General features: G+C 40.4%; 1 protein-coding gene across 1 annotated transcript in view; it reads right to left on the bottom strand.

Moving 5' to 3' along the window:
- Window positions 1-16,092, bottom strand: part of LOC144500077 (receptor-type tyrosine-protein kinase FLT3-like) — a 78,433-nt gene that overhangs the window by 15,507 nt on the left and 46,834 nt on the right. Inside the window, exons 11-18 of the mRNA XM_078222851.1 lie at window positions 14,773-14,879; window positions 11,946-12,048; window positions 9,664-9,848; window positions 9,402-9,499; window positions 6,637-6,769; window positions 5,561-5,665; window positions 2,470-2,580; window positions 2,217-2,370 (exon numbers count right to left, since the gene is read on the bottom strand). Of these exons, the coding sequence (XP_078078977.1) occupies window positions 2,217-2,370; window positions 2,470-2,580; window positions 5,561-5,665; window positions 6,637-6,769; window positions 9,402-9,499; window positions 9,664-9,848; window positions 11,946-12,048; window positions 14,773-14,879 (996 nt within the window). The remainder of the gene's footprint in view (window positions 1-2,216; window positions 2,371-2,469; window positions 2,581-5,560; window positions 5,666-6,636; window positions 6,770-9,401; window positions 9,500-9,663; window positions 9,849-11,945; window positions 12,049-14,772; window positions 14,880-16,092) is intronic.

The following is a 16,092-nucleotide window of genomic DNA, read 5'->3' on the forward strand; positions in this document are numbered from 1 at the left end:
AAAATAAATATTTACATATTTATATCATGTAACAGACTAGACATTTATTGTTGCTTATAATTAATTTTCACAATTGAGCAGTAAATCTGAAAGTAAGGATGATCTTGTATGTCTCTGATTTAAATGTTCTGTTTCATTGACTGGCTAAGGCAAAACGTAGCTGAGTTGTACAGAAATGGCAATAAATGTGACACTATAATTGGCTTCTGGGCATAGAGGAGAAAATAAGTCAGGGTTCCCGGTCCTGATTGTCATTCAGAAAATCTTGCTGGAAATCTATGTGGATAGATATCATGAGAGAACATGATCAGCTGACTGTTACATCTCTGTGGTGTAATTGCCCGCTGATACCCACTGTGTGGGCTCATGTATGAATAATTGGCGTTGGTTAAGGCTCAACAGGGAGACTGGTATAATAACTTACTATAGAGTGAATGCACCCAGGAAAGAAAAGGAGAGGAGAGAAAATTGGTGGAAAATAAAAGGAGCAGACCGATAACACCAGGTTTCTGTCCGTTTTGTACTTTGTATGTATCTGCTAGGATAGATGACAAGTCAGCAACATCATGATGGCTTCCATGGCATTTTCCAGGGATTCCATCCAATGGATGTCTGTCCTGATGTCCATCAATGGAATACTGCAACCAGCAGACATCATGCCAAAAGATCACTGGGCGTTTCCACTGTTACAGGCCTGCAAAACCTACAGCAGTGCACAACTGACCTCTCCAATTTGCTGTGAGCATCAGAAAGCAGCTGGAACTCTTTGGTCCCGCACACTCCGCCACCTCTGCCAAGGAGAACAGAGGATTTGGCGCTCAGCCAAACCTCCATTCACAGCAGCGGGACCGGAGAATCCCAGCTGCAGGCAAGGTCGGAGAATATGGGTGGGTTCAATTAAGTTCAAGTTAGGTCTGTGCAAAATGCATACTATCCAGTTTATGCTGGAGCAAGGTGGATACGGAAAGCAGCTTCCATATGTCCAGAGTGAGGAGATATTTTGGAAAAAATAACTTTTTTGGCATGGATTATGCAATTTGTTTGTAATAACAAAGGTGAAATCATTCTTTCAGATTCACTAATTATAGAAGGATATTCTTTTCATGGCCATAATTATTCCTTTTCATCGTAATTGCTAAATATATTGCAAAACCTTTGTGAATCACAATTGAATGATTTTCAGCAAACACGAAGTATATCTGAAACATAAGCCCTGAATTTATATAATAGCCAGAATCCTCCAACCTTGTCTGCGGCTGGGATTCTCCCAATGCAGTTTCCGTGTATGAAGCTTTGGCTGAGCGTCAAATGCTCCATTCTTGCTGGCAGCGGGGTCAGGGCAAATGAGATTGTAGAATCTCGCCCAATATGTTTCATGTTCTGAGGGTATGTCAAAGTGCTTTTCAACAACATGCTGTAGGCAATTGCAACAGCCTATTTACACACAGCAAAATCCTACAAATAAAGATGAGATGAATAACCACTGAATCTGATAAAAGCAAATTACTGCGGTTGCTGGAATCTGAAATCAAAATAGAAAATGCTGGAAAATCTCAGCAAGTCTGACAGCATCTGTGGAGGGAGAATAGAGCTAACGTTTTGAGTCCACAGATGCTGTCAAACCTGCTGGGATTTTTCAGCATTTTCTGCTGTTGAACCAGTCAATCCATCCTTGAGGTATTAGCTGAGGGATAATTGTAGGCACAATGCTGTATTGCAAAAGGACTTTTTACATTCCTCTGAACAGACAGATGCCGGAAACCTCCGACCTCTTCCGCGGCTGGGATTCTTTAGTGCCGCTGCAGTGAATGGAGTTTTAGCTGAGCACCAAATTCTCCATTCTCGCTGGCAGCAGGGGCGGGGTGAACGAGATTGGAGATTCCCACCCGTAAAAATAACATCACTGATAATGCAGCACCTTCTCAGGCTGAAATGTCGTGCCAATGTGAAAATGAAAGTTGAACCTTTGATCTTCTGCCTTAAGAAAGGGTTAACACTGAACCATGTAACACTTAGAAAATATTAGTGAGTAAGAATCCAAGACAAATTTGAATCAATTAGATCTGGTTTGTATAATGGTGAATTTGGAAATTGTAATATGAAACATTTTGATTATTACATGCTTATATTTGTTGATAACAAACATAATAGAAATCATAAGGAGACTGGAAAATAATAATACTGACCAATAATAAAGTGGTAAAAGTATATTTTACCTGCATTGTTCATCATTGTAAAGATTATGATAGAAGCTAAAGTTGTTGTGTGCAAAGACATCAGTCAATGTCTTATGAAATTTCTCCCGATTATTTCTTAAGTAATTAAGAAGATCTCCATAGCAACAATATTCAAAGATTAAGTATACTGGACCTAAAATAGCACATAATTAAAACTTTGAATAAGCAAATGTCAATAGCATGATTTAGATATGCAGATATGTAAACAAAGGTTTAGGGCATAGTTCCTTACCAGAAATAGTACAAGCTCCTAAAAGGTTCACAATATTTTCATGGCGCCCCATGTGAATCATCATTTTCAGTTCAGACATTAAGGCATCTTTTTCGGAAGGTTCATATTTTTCTTTTAAGTGGATAATAAAAGATACTTATGAGTCCATGTTGATTTCATTTAAATTATAATTCAAGACATGGTTTGACATTGTTAACTTCTTGAAATATTTGAGCAGCCAGTTTAAGTTTTAGAATTCATTCTTGGGATATGGGTGTTGCTGGCAAGACCAGTTTGTATTTGCCATCCCTAGTTTCCAGAGAAAGCAATGAGAACTGGATAGTGCCCTGGACCAGTTAAGAGTCACTCATAGTGGCATGGCATTGAAGTTGCATATAGACCAGACCAGATAGGGATGGCAGTTTCCTTCCTCTGAAGGACATTAAAAGGCCATTTGGATTTTTAGAATAATCCTATAGCTTCCTGGTTACTTTTAGTGGAATAGCTTTTTATTTGCACATTTTTGAAACGGACTTCAAATTCTCAAACTGCAATGATGGCATTTGAATTTGATAATGTCCATCAGAATTTTAACTCACATCTGGATTTTTGTAAAAATTGTACTACTTAACAAACTTCCAAAATTAATAAACATTACATTCTACCTTTCTTACTATTAAACCTGTACATTTAACTCTTACTATACCTTTAAAGGGATAAAGAATAGGACACATTTGAAATTATTGTTTCTAGTTGTCTTTAATCTTACCCCCATATTTCCCTGAGCACCTCAGTAGTCTTTGCTTTCTCTCTTCAGTCCCCCCCAAAGTAATTTGAATAAAATACATAGAAATTACATTGCACAATGTCCATTCTATGACCACTACACAGATACCAGGTGCCAAAATAATGGACATCATGCATGCACAGTTCTGCTTAGTAGTGCAATCACAACATAGTGGGTAAAGCATACAAAAAGGTCTCCTTTACCCATACCTGAAGGTGTTAGGCATTAGCATACAATAGTTCAATAGCAGGGGCACCCTAGACCTCACTGAGATTGGACAGTCTAGGCAGTTAAGTTAAATTTCCAAGAGGATTATTTAGTTCTGGGAATAAAGCATGGAAATCTTTAAGAAAGAAGATTTGACATCAGACAGCAATTCTGTCAATGAATGTACTTTCTCAGGTAGTTTATAAGTGACACTAATGAATCAAAATGACTCCTTTAGAATATTTGTTATCATATTCTTCTGAAAGTCCTGTGAGTTCTTTACGAAAGTAATTAATCTGTTTATTTAAAGTGAGTTAAGATCCAGTGTGCTTGAGTAAATGTTGTAATTTTGTAGAATCCTACAGTGCAGAAGGCGGCCATTCGGCCCATTGAGTCTACACTGACCACAATCTCACCCAGGCCCTATCCCCATAACCCCATGCATTTACCCTGGCTAGTCCCCCTGACACTCAGGGGGTAATTTAGCATGGCCAATCCACCTAACCCGCACATCTTTGGACTGTGGGAGGAAGCCGGAGTACCCGGAGGAAATCCACGCAGACACCGGGAGAATGATATCCTCTTCCAAGCTACCAACTGGGACGTGCTCAGATGGCTGTGGTGTTGGCATGTTTCATATTGATCGAATTTGATCCTTGCTGCTTTGAGGGCATGCTGTTTGCTCCATGTATACCTTACCATTTTTGGTTCAAAAAATAATTTAAAAACTTGCAACCAGCAAAATTCTATAGGAATGGTCACTGTGAGTTGTAGTTAAGCTAATAAATAAGAACTAAAATACAGGGGGTGAATTTGCATGAAAACTGGAGTAAATCACACTGGTTTTTTCAGCGGGTGTTTCAAAATAAATCTTCCACACGCTCTGCACTGCTGAGTGCACTAGTGTGATTCACTCCAGAAATCAGTGAACAGGGCCCATTCGCACCCAAGAGGCCGGCAGCATAGCGCTGAACAGGCCACTGTGCATACGCCAATCTGTCAATGCTGAGATCGGCACATGCATAATGGCCCCTGCCTCCAGGCCTCCCGATTGCTGGCCAGCTCGATCGTTAGCCAGCCCTGCGATCCCCGCATCGCTGGCCCTCTCACACCTCCCCCCCCCGCCCCCCCCCCCCCCACCCCCCACCCCCCCACCCCCCCACCCCCCCCCCCCCCCCCCCTCCACGGCCTGATCGCTGGCCCCCCAAACATGTCTGGGCAAGCCTCAACATCCCCCTTCCGGCCCACCTCGATCTCCCCCGCCCCGCAGTGCTGACCCCACCCCCCCTGCAGCCCTGACCCCACTAGCAGGCTGTCCTTCCACCCCAATGGCTAGCCCTGATCACTGGCTTCCCTCCCTCCCCCACTGATCCCGACTGCAGAGTGGAGCAGGACCCCGCACTCCCACCGATCATCCCCCAGAGGCCCCGCCCCCAGTAGGCCCTACCCCCTTGGCACTTCCCTACATCTGGTGCACCCTGGGCAATGGCACTTTGCCCCTTGGACAGTGCAGGGGGGCCCAGCTGGCACTGGCAAAATGGCAATGCCCAAACGGCACCCCCCAAGCGTCCGACCCTCTGGGGGGCCTCAATTGCCCTCCCTTCACTCCAGTAGGGTTGAGCCACCAGCTCCCCTTTAGTGGGGAGCTACAGTAAACCCTGCTGGAGTGAAATACTCCTGGGGGGGGGGGGGGGCGAGGGAGAGGCTTGTGGGCCCAGAGATTGCAGCTCAGTGCCCAGTAATGATATTTAAATCATATTAAAACCAGGGTTTGAATATATAATGCAGCTCCGTGCCAATTCCTGGCGCAGAAATGACGGTGCCGGAAATCTGGCGATGGGAGATGTGTTCAGGCCCGGATGTCCAGCGCGAATTGCCAAATCGGCCAGCGCTACAGTCTCCCAGCCCGCTGTGCTAAATCATTAGTGAAGTGGGCTGGGAGAATTGCCCCCACAATCTTTAATAAATTGATACCCTTTATAATAATTTAAATTGAATACATAATTTCATTAATATATTTAATTCATATTTGAATGATTACCCACGTGTGAGTCAATATTTGTACAACATTGAACATAAACCTTCTACATAGATCAGTGTGGTATAAGTTGCACATACCCTTCAGCATCTTCACAGCTACTTGGACAGCCACATCTGCTTTACTGATTCCATACGCTGTAGCTTCCATTACTTTCCCAAAGGCACCAGAGCCAAGTACATTCCCTGCAGTGTACAAACAATGAACTAAGAATAATACCAAATTTGTCTACAATTTATACATATACTGACCAAGGTTATCAAATAAGGAATTTGATCTTATTGCAAATTAAAAAGCAAATGATAAAAAAGGGATTGTATCAATGTCAGTTACATAAATACCCAAAATGTCATTGCTCTTTTTCTCTTTATAGCTGATAATTGCTGTATATTTCCAGCATTTTGTGTTTTTATTTTCAGTAATGCAGTCTTCAGCTTTAAAGATACACGATTTTTCAAAGAAAAATTAGTATTTGTGAACTATTGGGAAAGGGCACAGTAGGAAGTCTCACAACACCAGGTTAAAGTCCAATAGATTTATTTGGTATCATGAGCTTTCGGAGTGCTGCTCTTTCATCAGGTGAAACTCACTTGATGAAGGAGCAGCGTTCCAAAAAGCTCGTGATATCAATTAAACCTGTTGGACTTTGACCTGGTGTTGTGAGACTTCTTACCGTGTCCACCCCAATCCAATGCCAGCATCTTCACACTATTGGGAAAACTCACTGGTCTTCTTTCTCTTAGAAACCATTTTCAGATTAAGAATTATCAAATACAGACTCGCATCACTCAAACTCATGTCATCAAATCTTACTCAATCTGTTGTGCAGTTTTCAATGAAAGAAAACGTTAGTCCTTGATCTTTAATCCTGTTTCATTATTTAGAATACAAGAGAAAGCACTGAATTCTCAAGTGATAATGTCAGTGTTATCGAATTATAATATTTTGAAATATAAGATACGTTTTTAAAATTTTTAAATTTTTTACTTCCTTTAAAATATCACACAATTAATTGTGTATCTTTAACCACATTGGATATAAAAAGTTACTCTGGATCTGAGTAGCCTGTCTTATTTTGTCACTTTAGGCTCATTCAGGCTATTTATTGGAAATACTTAATTTAAGAATTGAATTTATTTTGGAATAGATTACCTACCCAGTTCCAAGTTTTCCCGAGGAAATTCCCATTTTATGTCATAATCAATGTGGGTGAAATCAACATAAATGTAGTCGTTCTCAGATGATCCAACGACTTGTATCATGTGGAGCTGTCTTTCATAGCCAGGTTGCTTAAATGAAGAGCGGAATGGGATTGTACATTAATTAACGTGAACATTTCTTATGTGCCAATAAATTCTATGCATCATATTGAAAACTAATGTACTGAGGAGAAAATGTTTGATTATAGAATCAGAAAAATATCAGTTGGGAAACTAAGCCACTGCTGGGTCCATATTGGAGCTATCTAGTCTAACCCCATTTCTCATTTTACAACGACCTCTGAAAATAACTAATATTTTAGTTAGAATAACATAGCTTTCTACTTCCTTCTCTTTCTTGTTTGCTGTGGCCCACGCTCAACTGTATGCAACAGAAAGAAGAGATGAACTGTTCTCTGCTGATGGAATTGTGAAGCAGATACTTGCAAATATATGAGAGCAAAGAGGTGATGACTGTTCTTGCTGACTCCCCTTTGCCCATTGTGAAGCAACATGTAACCTCCAATCAATACTTATCTCCAGTAACACAACTGAGATTTTATGAGGGTATCATAGAATCATAGAATCCCCAGTGCAGAAGGAGGCCATTCAGCCCATCAAGTCTGCACCTACCACAATCCCACCGAGGCCCTGTTCCCGTAACCCCTCATATTTACCCTGTTAATCCTCCTGACACTAAGGTCATGGCCAATCCAAGTAACCTGCACATCTTTCGGACAACAAAGAGTAAACTCAGATCCCAGTCTCTCACTGCAAATCTCTGTGCTACTGTATTGCTGCAAAACAGATAAGCTATTGCTAAATATTAACATGTCATTATGCACAGAGTGCATTTATTCTCCTACTGGGTGTTTCATAGCGCTATGGGGTTTCCGTCACCCTGAGGTATTGGTTGGGCCCTCTGGGGAAGTGCTGAGTGGAATATAGAAAGGAAGATGAGGAAGGTGAAGAACACTTAACTACTTTCAAACATTCCTGGTAGCTGGTTACAAAATGATACTAACAGAAGTTTTATCACTGGAAATTTTTCTGCCAGGAAGACTGGTAAAATGTGTTCCATTCAATATAAACTGAGTTTGATCCATGAAATGGAAGAACACTTACAAATTGATTTTACCATTCTCAAAAACTATTATGAATGTTGGTGGTAACTAGACAGCATGTACTAGAAGATGGAGCCATATCTTGAAGGCTGTTTAAGGTTCTTCATTATAGGAACAATGTTATAAGTCAAGAAAATGCAATGCAGGATGACAGAACTAATAATTGACTAAAATCACAAGGCAAGGTAAGACAATGGGGCTGTATTCTGCACCTGAGAGTTTGAGAGAGAATTTGTTAGGTATGTTGAGAATGATAAAAGGAATAGATAAATTAATTACTGATAAATTATTTCTATTGGTATATAGACTCAAAAGTGTTATTCTAAAGTTTATTTATTAGTCACAAGTAAGGCTACATTAACATTGCAATGAAGTTACTGTGAAATTCCCGTTGTCACCACATTCTGGTGCCTGTTCAGGTCAATGCACCTAACCAGCACGTCTTTCAGACTGTGGGAGGAAACAAGAGCACCCAGAGGAAACCCACGCAGACAATGTGCATCCTCCACACAGACAGTGACCCAAACCAGGAATTGAACCTGGGATCCTGGCATTGTGAGGCAGCAGTGTTAACCACTGTGCCACCATGCTGCTCACTTCAAAATGGAGTGGATGAACACACTCTGTTCTGCTCCAATTTTATCTTTATTCTTTCACAGAATCATAGCGGGCGGCGTTGGACCATGCAAAGGCTCGTTGATCTCAGGCGAGAATTTCTGGCCTTGGGGCGAGCACGGCCGGAAAATCCCACCCATACAATCATTGAATCTCTACAGTACCGATGAGGCCATAGGATGTAGGCATTGCAAGCTAGGCCAGAGTTTATTGCCCATCTCTAATTGCTCTTGAGAAGATGACAGTGAGCTGCCTCCTTGAATTGTTACAGTCCCTAAGGTGTAGATACACCTACACTGCTGTTAGGAAGGGAGTTCCAGGATTTTGGCCAAGCAACAGTGAAAAAAATGGAAATTAGGGGAGTCAAATGAGCTAACATTGTCCGTTTTACACTAGCAGCCAAAATGAAAATTGCCCCTTTATATCTTCCCAAACCTACTTTGCACAAGGGCAGGCTAGGAAAACTGCAACTGCATTTCCCCTTCAACAAGCACCTTACTCTATTTTGCATGCAGTACATTGCGCAGTTACAAACATTACGGCTGTGTTTGTTACAACAGCTAAGGTACTGGAATTTCAAAGATCACTGGGTGTGATTAAAGTTAAAGTAATGCTAAAGTAATAGTACAAAAAACAGTAAGAAATATATAGAAATATCACAGCAAAATACTTTCTGGAAGTCTAAAAATGCAGTAATGTTTCATCATTAAAAAGTTGCTTTCAAAAACAGACTTGAAAAGTTAATTTAAAACATATTTCCTTTTCCCAGTTTATGTATCAAAATCATAAATCATTTAATGTTAACTGAAACACACGCTGCATATCTCACACAAACCCCCAAAACAGTTCAGCAACTAGATTAAAGCCATTTGTCTGTGATCTACGTAACCACTGTAGAGGGTGGGCAGGAAAATACCTTGCAGCATGAACACATAATTTAGTCATAATGTGTACAGTATTCATAAGGAAAGGTGCTTATTTACCCTTTGATACTTGTAGAATATGAAAACTATTAACAGCAATGTAACTGGAACAAAGATTCCAATGGTTATGTAGAAAATAAACTGCTGGAATGGTGTGCCTGGAATAATAAAAAAGTATTATATATCTGTGAAAATAACACAATGCAATACCACCCTTGTGCAACCATATACATTCTAACATAGAAAACTCACCCTTATATCAAAATTAGTTCAGAATATTACCACTAATATAGCTTCAAGAATTATATAACCTTGACATTACCTTGCTCTGGAAGATAGGTTCTCTTGCAGGCTGAGCCTACTCCATTTTCCGCACAACACTCTATTGAAAGCCCACCCCTCATGTTGGTTGTATCCAGTGCACTCATTACACTTTTGGACCCAAATTCTTTTCCATCCGACTCCTCAGTTTGAATGCCCTCAGTTACATTTTTGCCTTCAACGCAGCTTCAGTGCAACAAAAAGAAAGAACACATTAAAAGTCTGTGTTTCTGAATCTCACATGTGCCAACTTCACACTATTGTTTGAGTTAAATGGGCAGATGTCATCCAATTAATGTCTATTCTTGAAAACTCCCCTTATTATTTCTTTTGTGCAGCACTTTGTCCAATGCCTTGAGAATGTCCATAAAATTAGCTAATATTATAAAATTGTGCTGCAGAGGTAATCTTGGGTTATATTTGCAATAATTTGCTTTAACCATAGATTAAAAACAGCAATAGTATCAAAATACTTTTCACGATTGTGCAATGATACAGAAAAATTCCATAATATTTGACCAAAACTTGCTTACAATACAGAAGCGTATCAGTATATTTCATCAGGTTTTTATTGATACATCTTGAAAGTGGATTTATCACTAAATGTAAATGTTATTAATAAGATAGCCCAGCTCTCCACTAGGGAGTAACCTGACCTTAAGTCACTGAAGATGACTTGAAAAACTAGACTGAACCATTTACTTCTTTCATTGGCGTGCGCCAGATGGCTTATTAATAAATTACATATTTTTTGATATGACAAAACTTTAAAGCATGCCTATTAGTACCTGTCCAACTAAAAAAATGTGCAAGCCAGTGCAATTGGCAGAAACTTGCAATGTCACCATTGGGACCATTGGTCATTTTTGTATGTGGGGCCTACTCCTGGTGAGCTGAATCTTGAGCCAGCGTAAAAGATCACAGATACTTGCGAGCAAGTAGTTTTGGAGGCAAATCATTCATGTGTGGCATGGTGGCACAGTGGTTAGCACTGCTGCCCCACAGCACCAGGGATCTGGGCTCAATTCCTGGCTTCGGTCACTGTCTGTGTGGAGTCTGCACGTTCTCCCTACGTCTGCACGGGTTTCCTCCGGTTGCTCCGGTTTCCTCCCACAGTCCAAAAGATGTACTAGTTAGGTGCATTGGTCATGCTAAATTCTCCCTCAGTGTACCCTAACAGGCTTTGGAGTGTGGCAACTGGGGGATTTTCACAGTAACTTCATTACAGTGTTAATGTAAGCCTACTTGTGACACTAATATATTTTTTTAATGTTTTAACTTCCCCAATCCTTTGTGCTGGTTCACCCATTCCAACCCAAGTGGCACCATTATCACTGGAGAGGAGTGGAATTCTACCCCATGACCCACAAACATATGATTTGGTCTGGACTTTGAATCTACACTTATGGAAAGAAATTATGTATGGTATGGGTCGAGCAATGACAGGCAAAGACCGTCTTGTCCAATCCCCACAGCAGTGATGTCGTGCGTCACAATATATTAAAATATATATATGCCCCACCCTATGTGAAACCATGTGATCTCCTGAGAGAGGCAAAAGACAAAAAATAAGTTGAATTTGAGAAAAATATCTCTGAAATTCCTCTCCAGGCCAAATGTATGCTTTTCAAAAATGACGATGTGTGGTAAAACTCAATGGTTTAATGGGTAGATTCATAAGATAAAAGTAATCAACCATTAAGAGCAGAGATCCAGATACACAACCCAGTTTAGAATAACTATACCCATTATTGAAACTGTTAAGAAAATTATGTCAGGAGATAGAATGAGGGTAAAATTCAACTTTGCATGGCTGCAAAATAGGTGTCAGTGAGTTGGCCCAGCAATTTTACTTTAGATGACGAGGAAAGTGAAAATGGGTGAGATGTGTAATAGATGGCTGATCAATTGCCATCCAGCACCCCTGATCTGAAATTGAATTTTGCCCCTAATATGATTAAGGGCTAGTTAGGTCCCTGGATACAGTTTACAGGTTAGTTTGCTGATCAGTGTGAGGAAGGAATGCTAAGTGGGTGCTTTCCATTTGATGGCTATCTAATTTACATGTATTATATACACTAGGGATGGGGTTAAGATTGTGTCTGCATTTGTGCTCCCAGAATCTGTGATTGTGACTGTGCAGGTCAGATACAAGGCGCTTTAATTACTGTGGACAGTTAATATGGAGTAAGTAGGCCCCAAACTATTTTCTTCATAATCAATGGGGGAAATGCTCACTGTTATTTTAATAGGGGCATCTTGTTGCTTGTTTGTTTTACTTACGATTTTCCATTGCATTTCTTCCAAGTCACTGTGGCTGATGGATGGCTTGTGGACTTGCACAAAATTTGATCTTTTCTCATTGATAGCTCTAGAGATGGTTTTTCTGTGGAAAGTACAGTTTGCAAATTTAGTAGATAGTCCCATGTGAGGCCATATTAAAAAGTAATCAGCTTCATCTAAACTACTATAGTAATAAAAAACATCAATCCCCCAGATATAATTCATGTTTTATATATTTCTACTTGCTGATTCCAAATATGGTTGTTTCTTGCATGGCAATGTATGAACAGATTGTTCAGAAGTAAATAGCATAAAACAAGGCTTGATAAGTGCAAAGTTAGGGCGGCATGGCGTCACAGTGCCAGTGACCCAGGTTCGATTCCCGGCTTGGGTCGCTGTCTGTGTGGAGTTTGCACGTTCTCCCCGTGTTTGCGTGGGTTTCCTCCGGGTGCTCCGGTTTCCTCCCACGGTCCGAAAGACATGCTGGTTAGTGCATTGGCCATGCTAAATTCTCCCTCAGTGTACCCGAACAGGTGCCTGAGTGTGGCGACTAGGGGATTTTCACAGTAACTTCATGCAGTGTTAATGTAAGCCTACTTGTGACACTAATAAATAGACTTTACTTTTAAACTTTATTTGCCTGGAAATTTGGGTATGCCTGAAAATGGTTAGTCACCTGTCCAGCAGGTCACAGGAACCACATTAAGTTGTTGTTTTCAGTTCACATTAATGATTCGGGGTACAGGGGTGAGTCGGAACCCAGACTGACCAATTTCACACAAATAGGCTCTTACAAGCTGAGGACTCTTACTTAAATATGACAGCAAAAGTTTTAAGTGATTCTAGCACTCAACCTGGTGGTGGCAGTGCAAGTTGTTTGGAGGACGGTGAATGAAAGGAAGAAGGATTAGTGGAGAAGGGCTGAGCAGCAACCAAGCAAAGAGGGAAGCGATAGTGCAGGTTGTCCAGGTGCCTTTTAAATATCGTGCCCTGACCTTCGACCACAAGAGGTAATGGCGTGGACAGCAACTGCCTGCCTCCCACCCCCACCGTGAGCTTTGCCGTGCTCCGCTAGAGAACTGCTGAGTATTTTCACCATTTTCCCTTTCATTTCAGTTTTCCAGCATCTGCAGTATTTTGCTTTAATATTTCCCATTGTCTAGTCTGGTGGTTAATGATACTGTGGCGCACTGAGCCATACAGATAACCCTCAGTCAGTGCTGAGCTCGCTAATCTCAGTCAGTGCAAGATTGCAGCACGACAAATGTGTTTCCACTCCTGATTGATATCTCGTAATTCCAGTTGAAGACTGCACATGTCTGAACATTGAATAAGAAGAGGATTGAGTTCGTCGGCAATGAACTCAATGATAGTATAACCTGTTCACTCACATTTGAAAAATGGCTATTTGGCCAAAGTACTTCTTTTAGAAATCTTTTTAATTCGTTCGTGGGACATGGGCGTCGCTGGCTGGCCAGCATTTATTGCCCTTACCTAGTTGACCTTGAGAAGGTGGTGGTGAGCTGCGTTCTTGAAACACTGATACAACTGAATAGCTTGCTAGGCTATTTTAGGGGACAGTTGAGAGTCAACCACATTGCTGTGGCTCTGGAGTTACATGTAAGCCAGGCCACAAAAAGATGGCAGATTTCCTTCCCTAAATGGCATTAGTGAACCAGATGGGGTTTTTTCCAACAATCGACAATAGTTTCATGGTCATCAGTAGATTCTTAATTCCAGATTTTTTTATTGAATTCAAATTCATCCACTATGGTGGGATTTGAACCCGGGTCCTCAGAACATTAGCTGAGTTTCTAGATTAATAGTCCAGTTATAATAGCATGAGGCCATCGCCTCCCCTATTAGGCTAAATGTGGCTCTGGTGAAGAGGCCCGAGAACCAGCAGCACAGAGCGAAGAACCAATGAATTTGCCTGCAGGAAAATTGGAGATCCAGCATCTCATGGTCTTTACACGTATCACAATTGCAGGGAAGCAGCTCAGAGTGCCACTTGTGTAGACAAATTAGATACCATTGCACCGTTTGTAATGACCATTTTGAAATGTCTGTAACATTTCTTTGACTGTACTGAAATATTTCAATAGTACAACATGATGTATGTAAAGAACCTGAATATTATTGCACTTTATGCGATGGCTATTTTGAAATGTTTATAATGTTTTTTCAGATATCTTACCAATAAAGCATATTTTTGCAAAAAGAAGCATCTCCGGGACTTTTGGCTGAAGTGAAGAAGCAGAAAATGAGAAAACACGCCCGTGAGAAAAAGCAGAATGAGAGACTTAAGTTGGCATGAAAGAAGGAGAAACATCAGGAAGGAGCAGGCCAAGTTGGAGATGGTTTGGATGGGTGGACAACATCAGAAACTGGATGGAGGGAAGAATGATGTAGCATGCAGAATTGCAATGAACAGCCTATGATCCTTTGTGGACTATAGTTTATTATGGATGGGCAATAGCTCACCAAAGGTTAACATATTCAAAAGGTGAGGAAAACTCTCAAAAGAATCAACAGAATAGTGTCTCAATATTGTCAATTGTTAAAGGGCTGGCATAAACTTTGAGTATACATTCTACACCAATGAGACTGATAGATTTGGTTGTGTCAAATTCTGTATTCAGTATTCCAAAGTTCATTGTCTTCTTGAGCCTTTGGCATTCTAATTCCACACTGTATCATTTTCATGAGATTTGAGTAAGAAACTGCACCATCTTTCTTCTCAAAGTAGAAAGTAAATTCAAATGAAATGTGCTCCTGGAATTTTGATAACAAAGTTTATGTACTTAACTCAATAACTTGGACTTACTCTTTATATATAAAGTAAAAAATCTCTGAAATTCTGCCTCCTCATTTTCTGCAAATAATTCATAGATTCCTGGCTCATAATCATTACCACAAAATGATGCAGAATAACTAGGAAGCAGTAGAAAGAATGAAAATTAGAATATTATGTAATATACAAAAAGCATATCCATAGCAAGGAAAAAATCTGCAATTAAGACATTTAAAGCAAATTAGACATGTAGTTACGCACTGAATACAATTCATAGATGCTAACTGAGTGTGGGCTTCTTTAATCTTACAAAAAGCATTACAAAAGCTTTCCTCCGTGTCACTCATGCAAGTCCGAGAATCAACTCTAAGACCTGAATTTTCACAGAGGCAGAAGGGTGCTGTACCTTAGCCAAAATGGAACCCTGATTTGCGAAACCCTCTCCTGAGGGGTAGCACCCACTACTTCAACCAGAAGGGGTTGGGGGCAGGTAATGGGTTAGGTTGTACTTCACATATCCGTGGTTCACAGGGGCAGCTGCATATGTAAAAATGCAGCTGCCTTCAAACAGGTCCAATTTCCGTTAATTGCGATTTCCAAAAAATGACTTGTGCATTTTAGGCATTTGAGAAAAAGTTCTGTTATTTGGACAGGTAAAATACCCTTCTGGAAAGCTAAAGTGCCCTTTGGGAGAGATCAGATACCCCTTTGGGATTGTTAAGAGTAGACATGAATGTGCATAAAAGATGGATAAGGTCTGTGGAACTGTTAAACTGTCAAATTATTTAAACCCTTAAACACTAAATATTTTTGGAAAAAAATCCATACTGCAGTTCAAAGCAAAAATGGTGATTGCTATTTCACTATTTGTTGAAAAGGTGATTAGTGCAGCTTGAGCTTCCACAATCTATTGTTATCACAATGGAGGACCTGTACACTCACAGTTTGATTGACCTCCAAGTAGTTCTCAGGGAATCAGCTGTCTTTAATGTGGGGCTATGAATACAAATGTGTTTTCAATAGGAATTAAGCACTTGAATTATATGTCTGTTTTATAAGGAATAATGTACTTGAAGGAATGTAATTGTTATCAATAAGAATGTTTTCTATAACATAGTGAAATCTACAATAGCATATCCATGGTGGATACTGTGTTAATTTACATGGAAGGTATTAGGGCAACAAATGGTGAATGGGGGGCATGGGTTGGCATAAGTTGGCATAGGGGCTATAAATGACCATGGAGGATGGGTAGAGGGGCAACAGTTGGCATGGAGGATGAGAGGCCATGGGGAGTGGATAGAGAGGCAAAGATATGTATGAAAGTTAAGACTAGCCATGGGGGTGGATAGA

This window comes from Mustelus asterias, chromosome 10 (genome assembly GCF_964213995.1).
Source record: "Mustelus asterias chromosome 10, sMusAst1.hap1.1, whole genome shotgun sequence".
Lineage (NCBI taxonomy): Eukaryota > Metazoa > Chordata > Chondrichthyes > Carcharhiniformes > Triakidae > Mustelus > Mustelus asterias.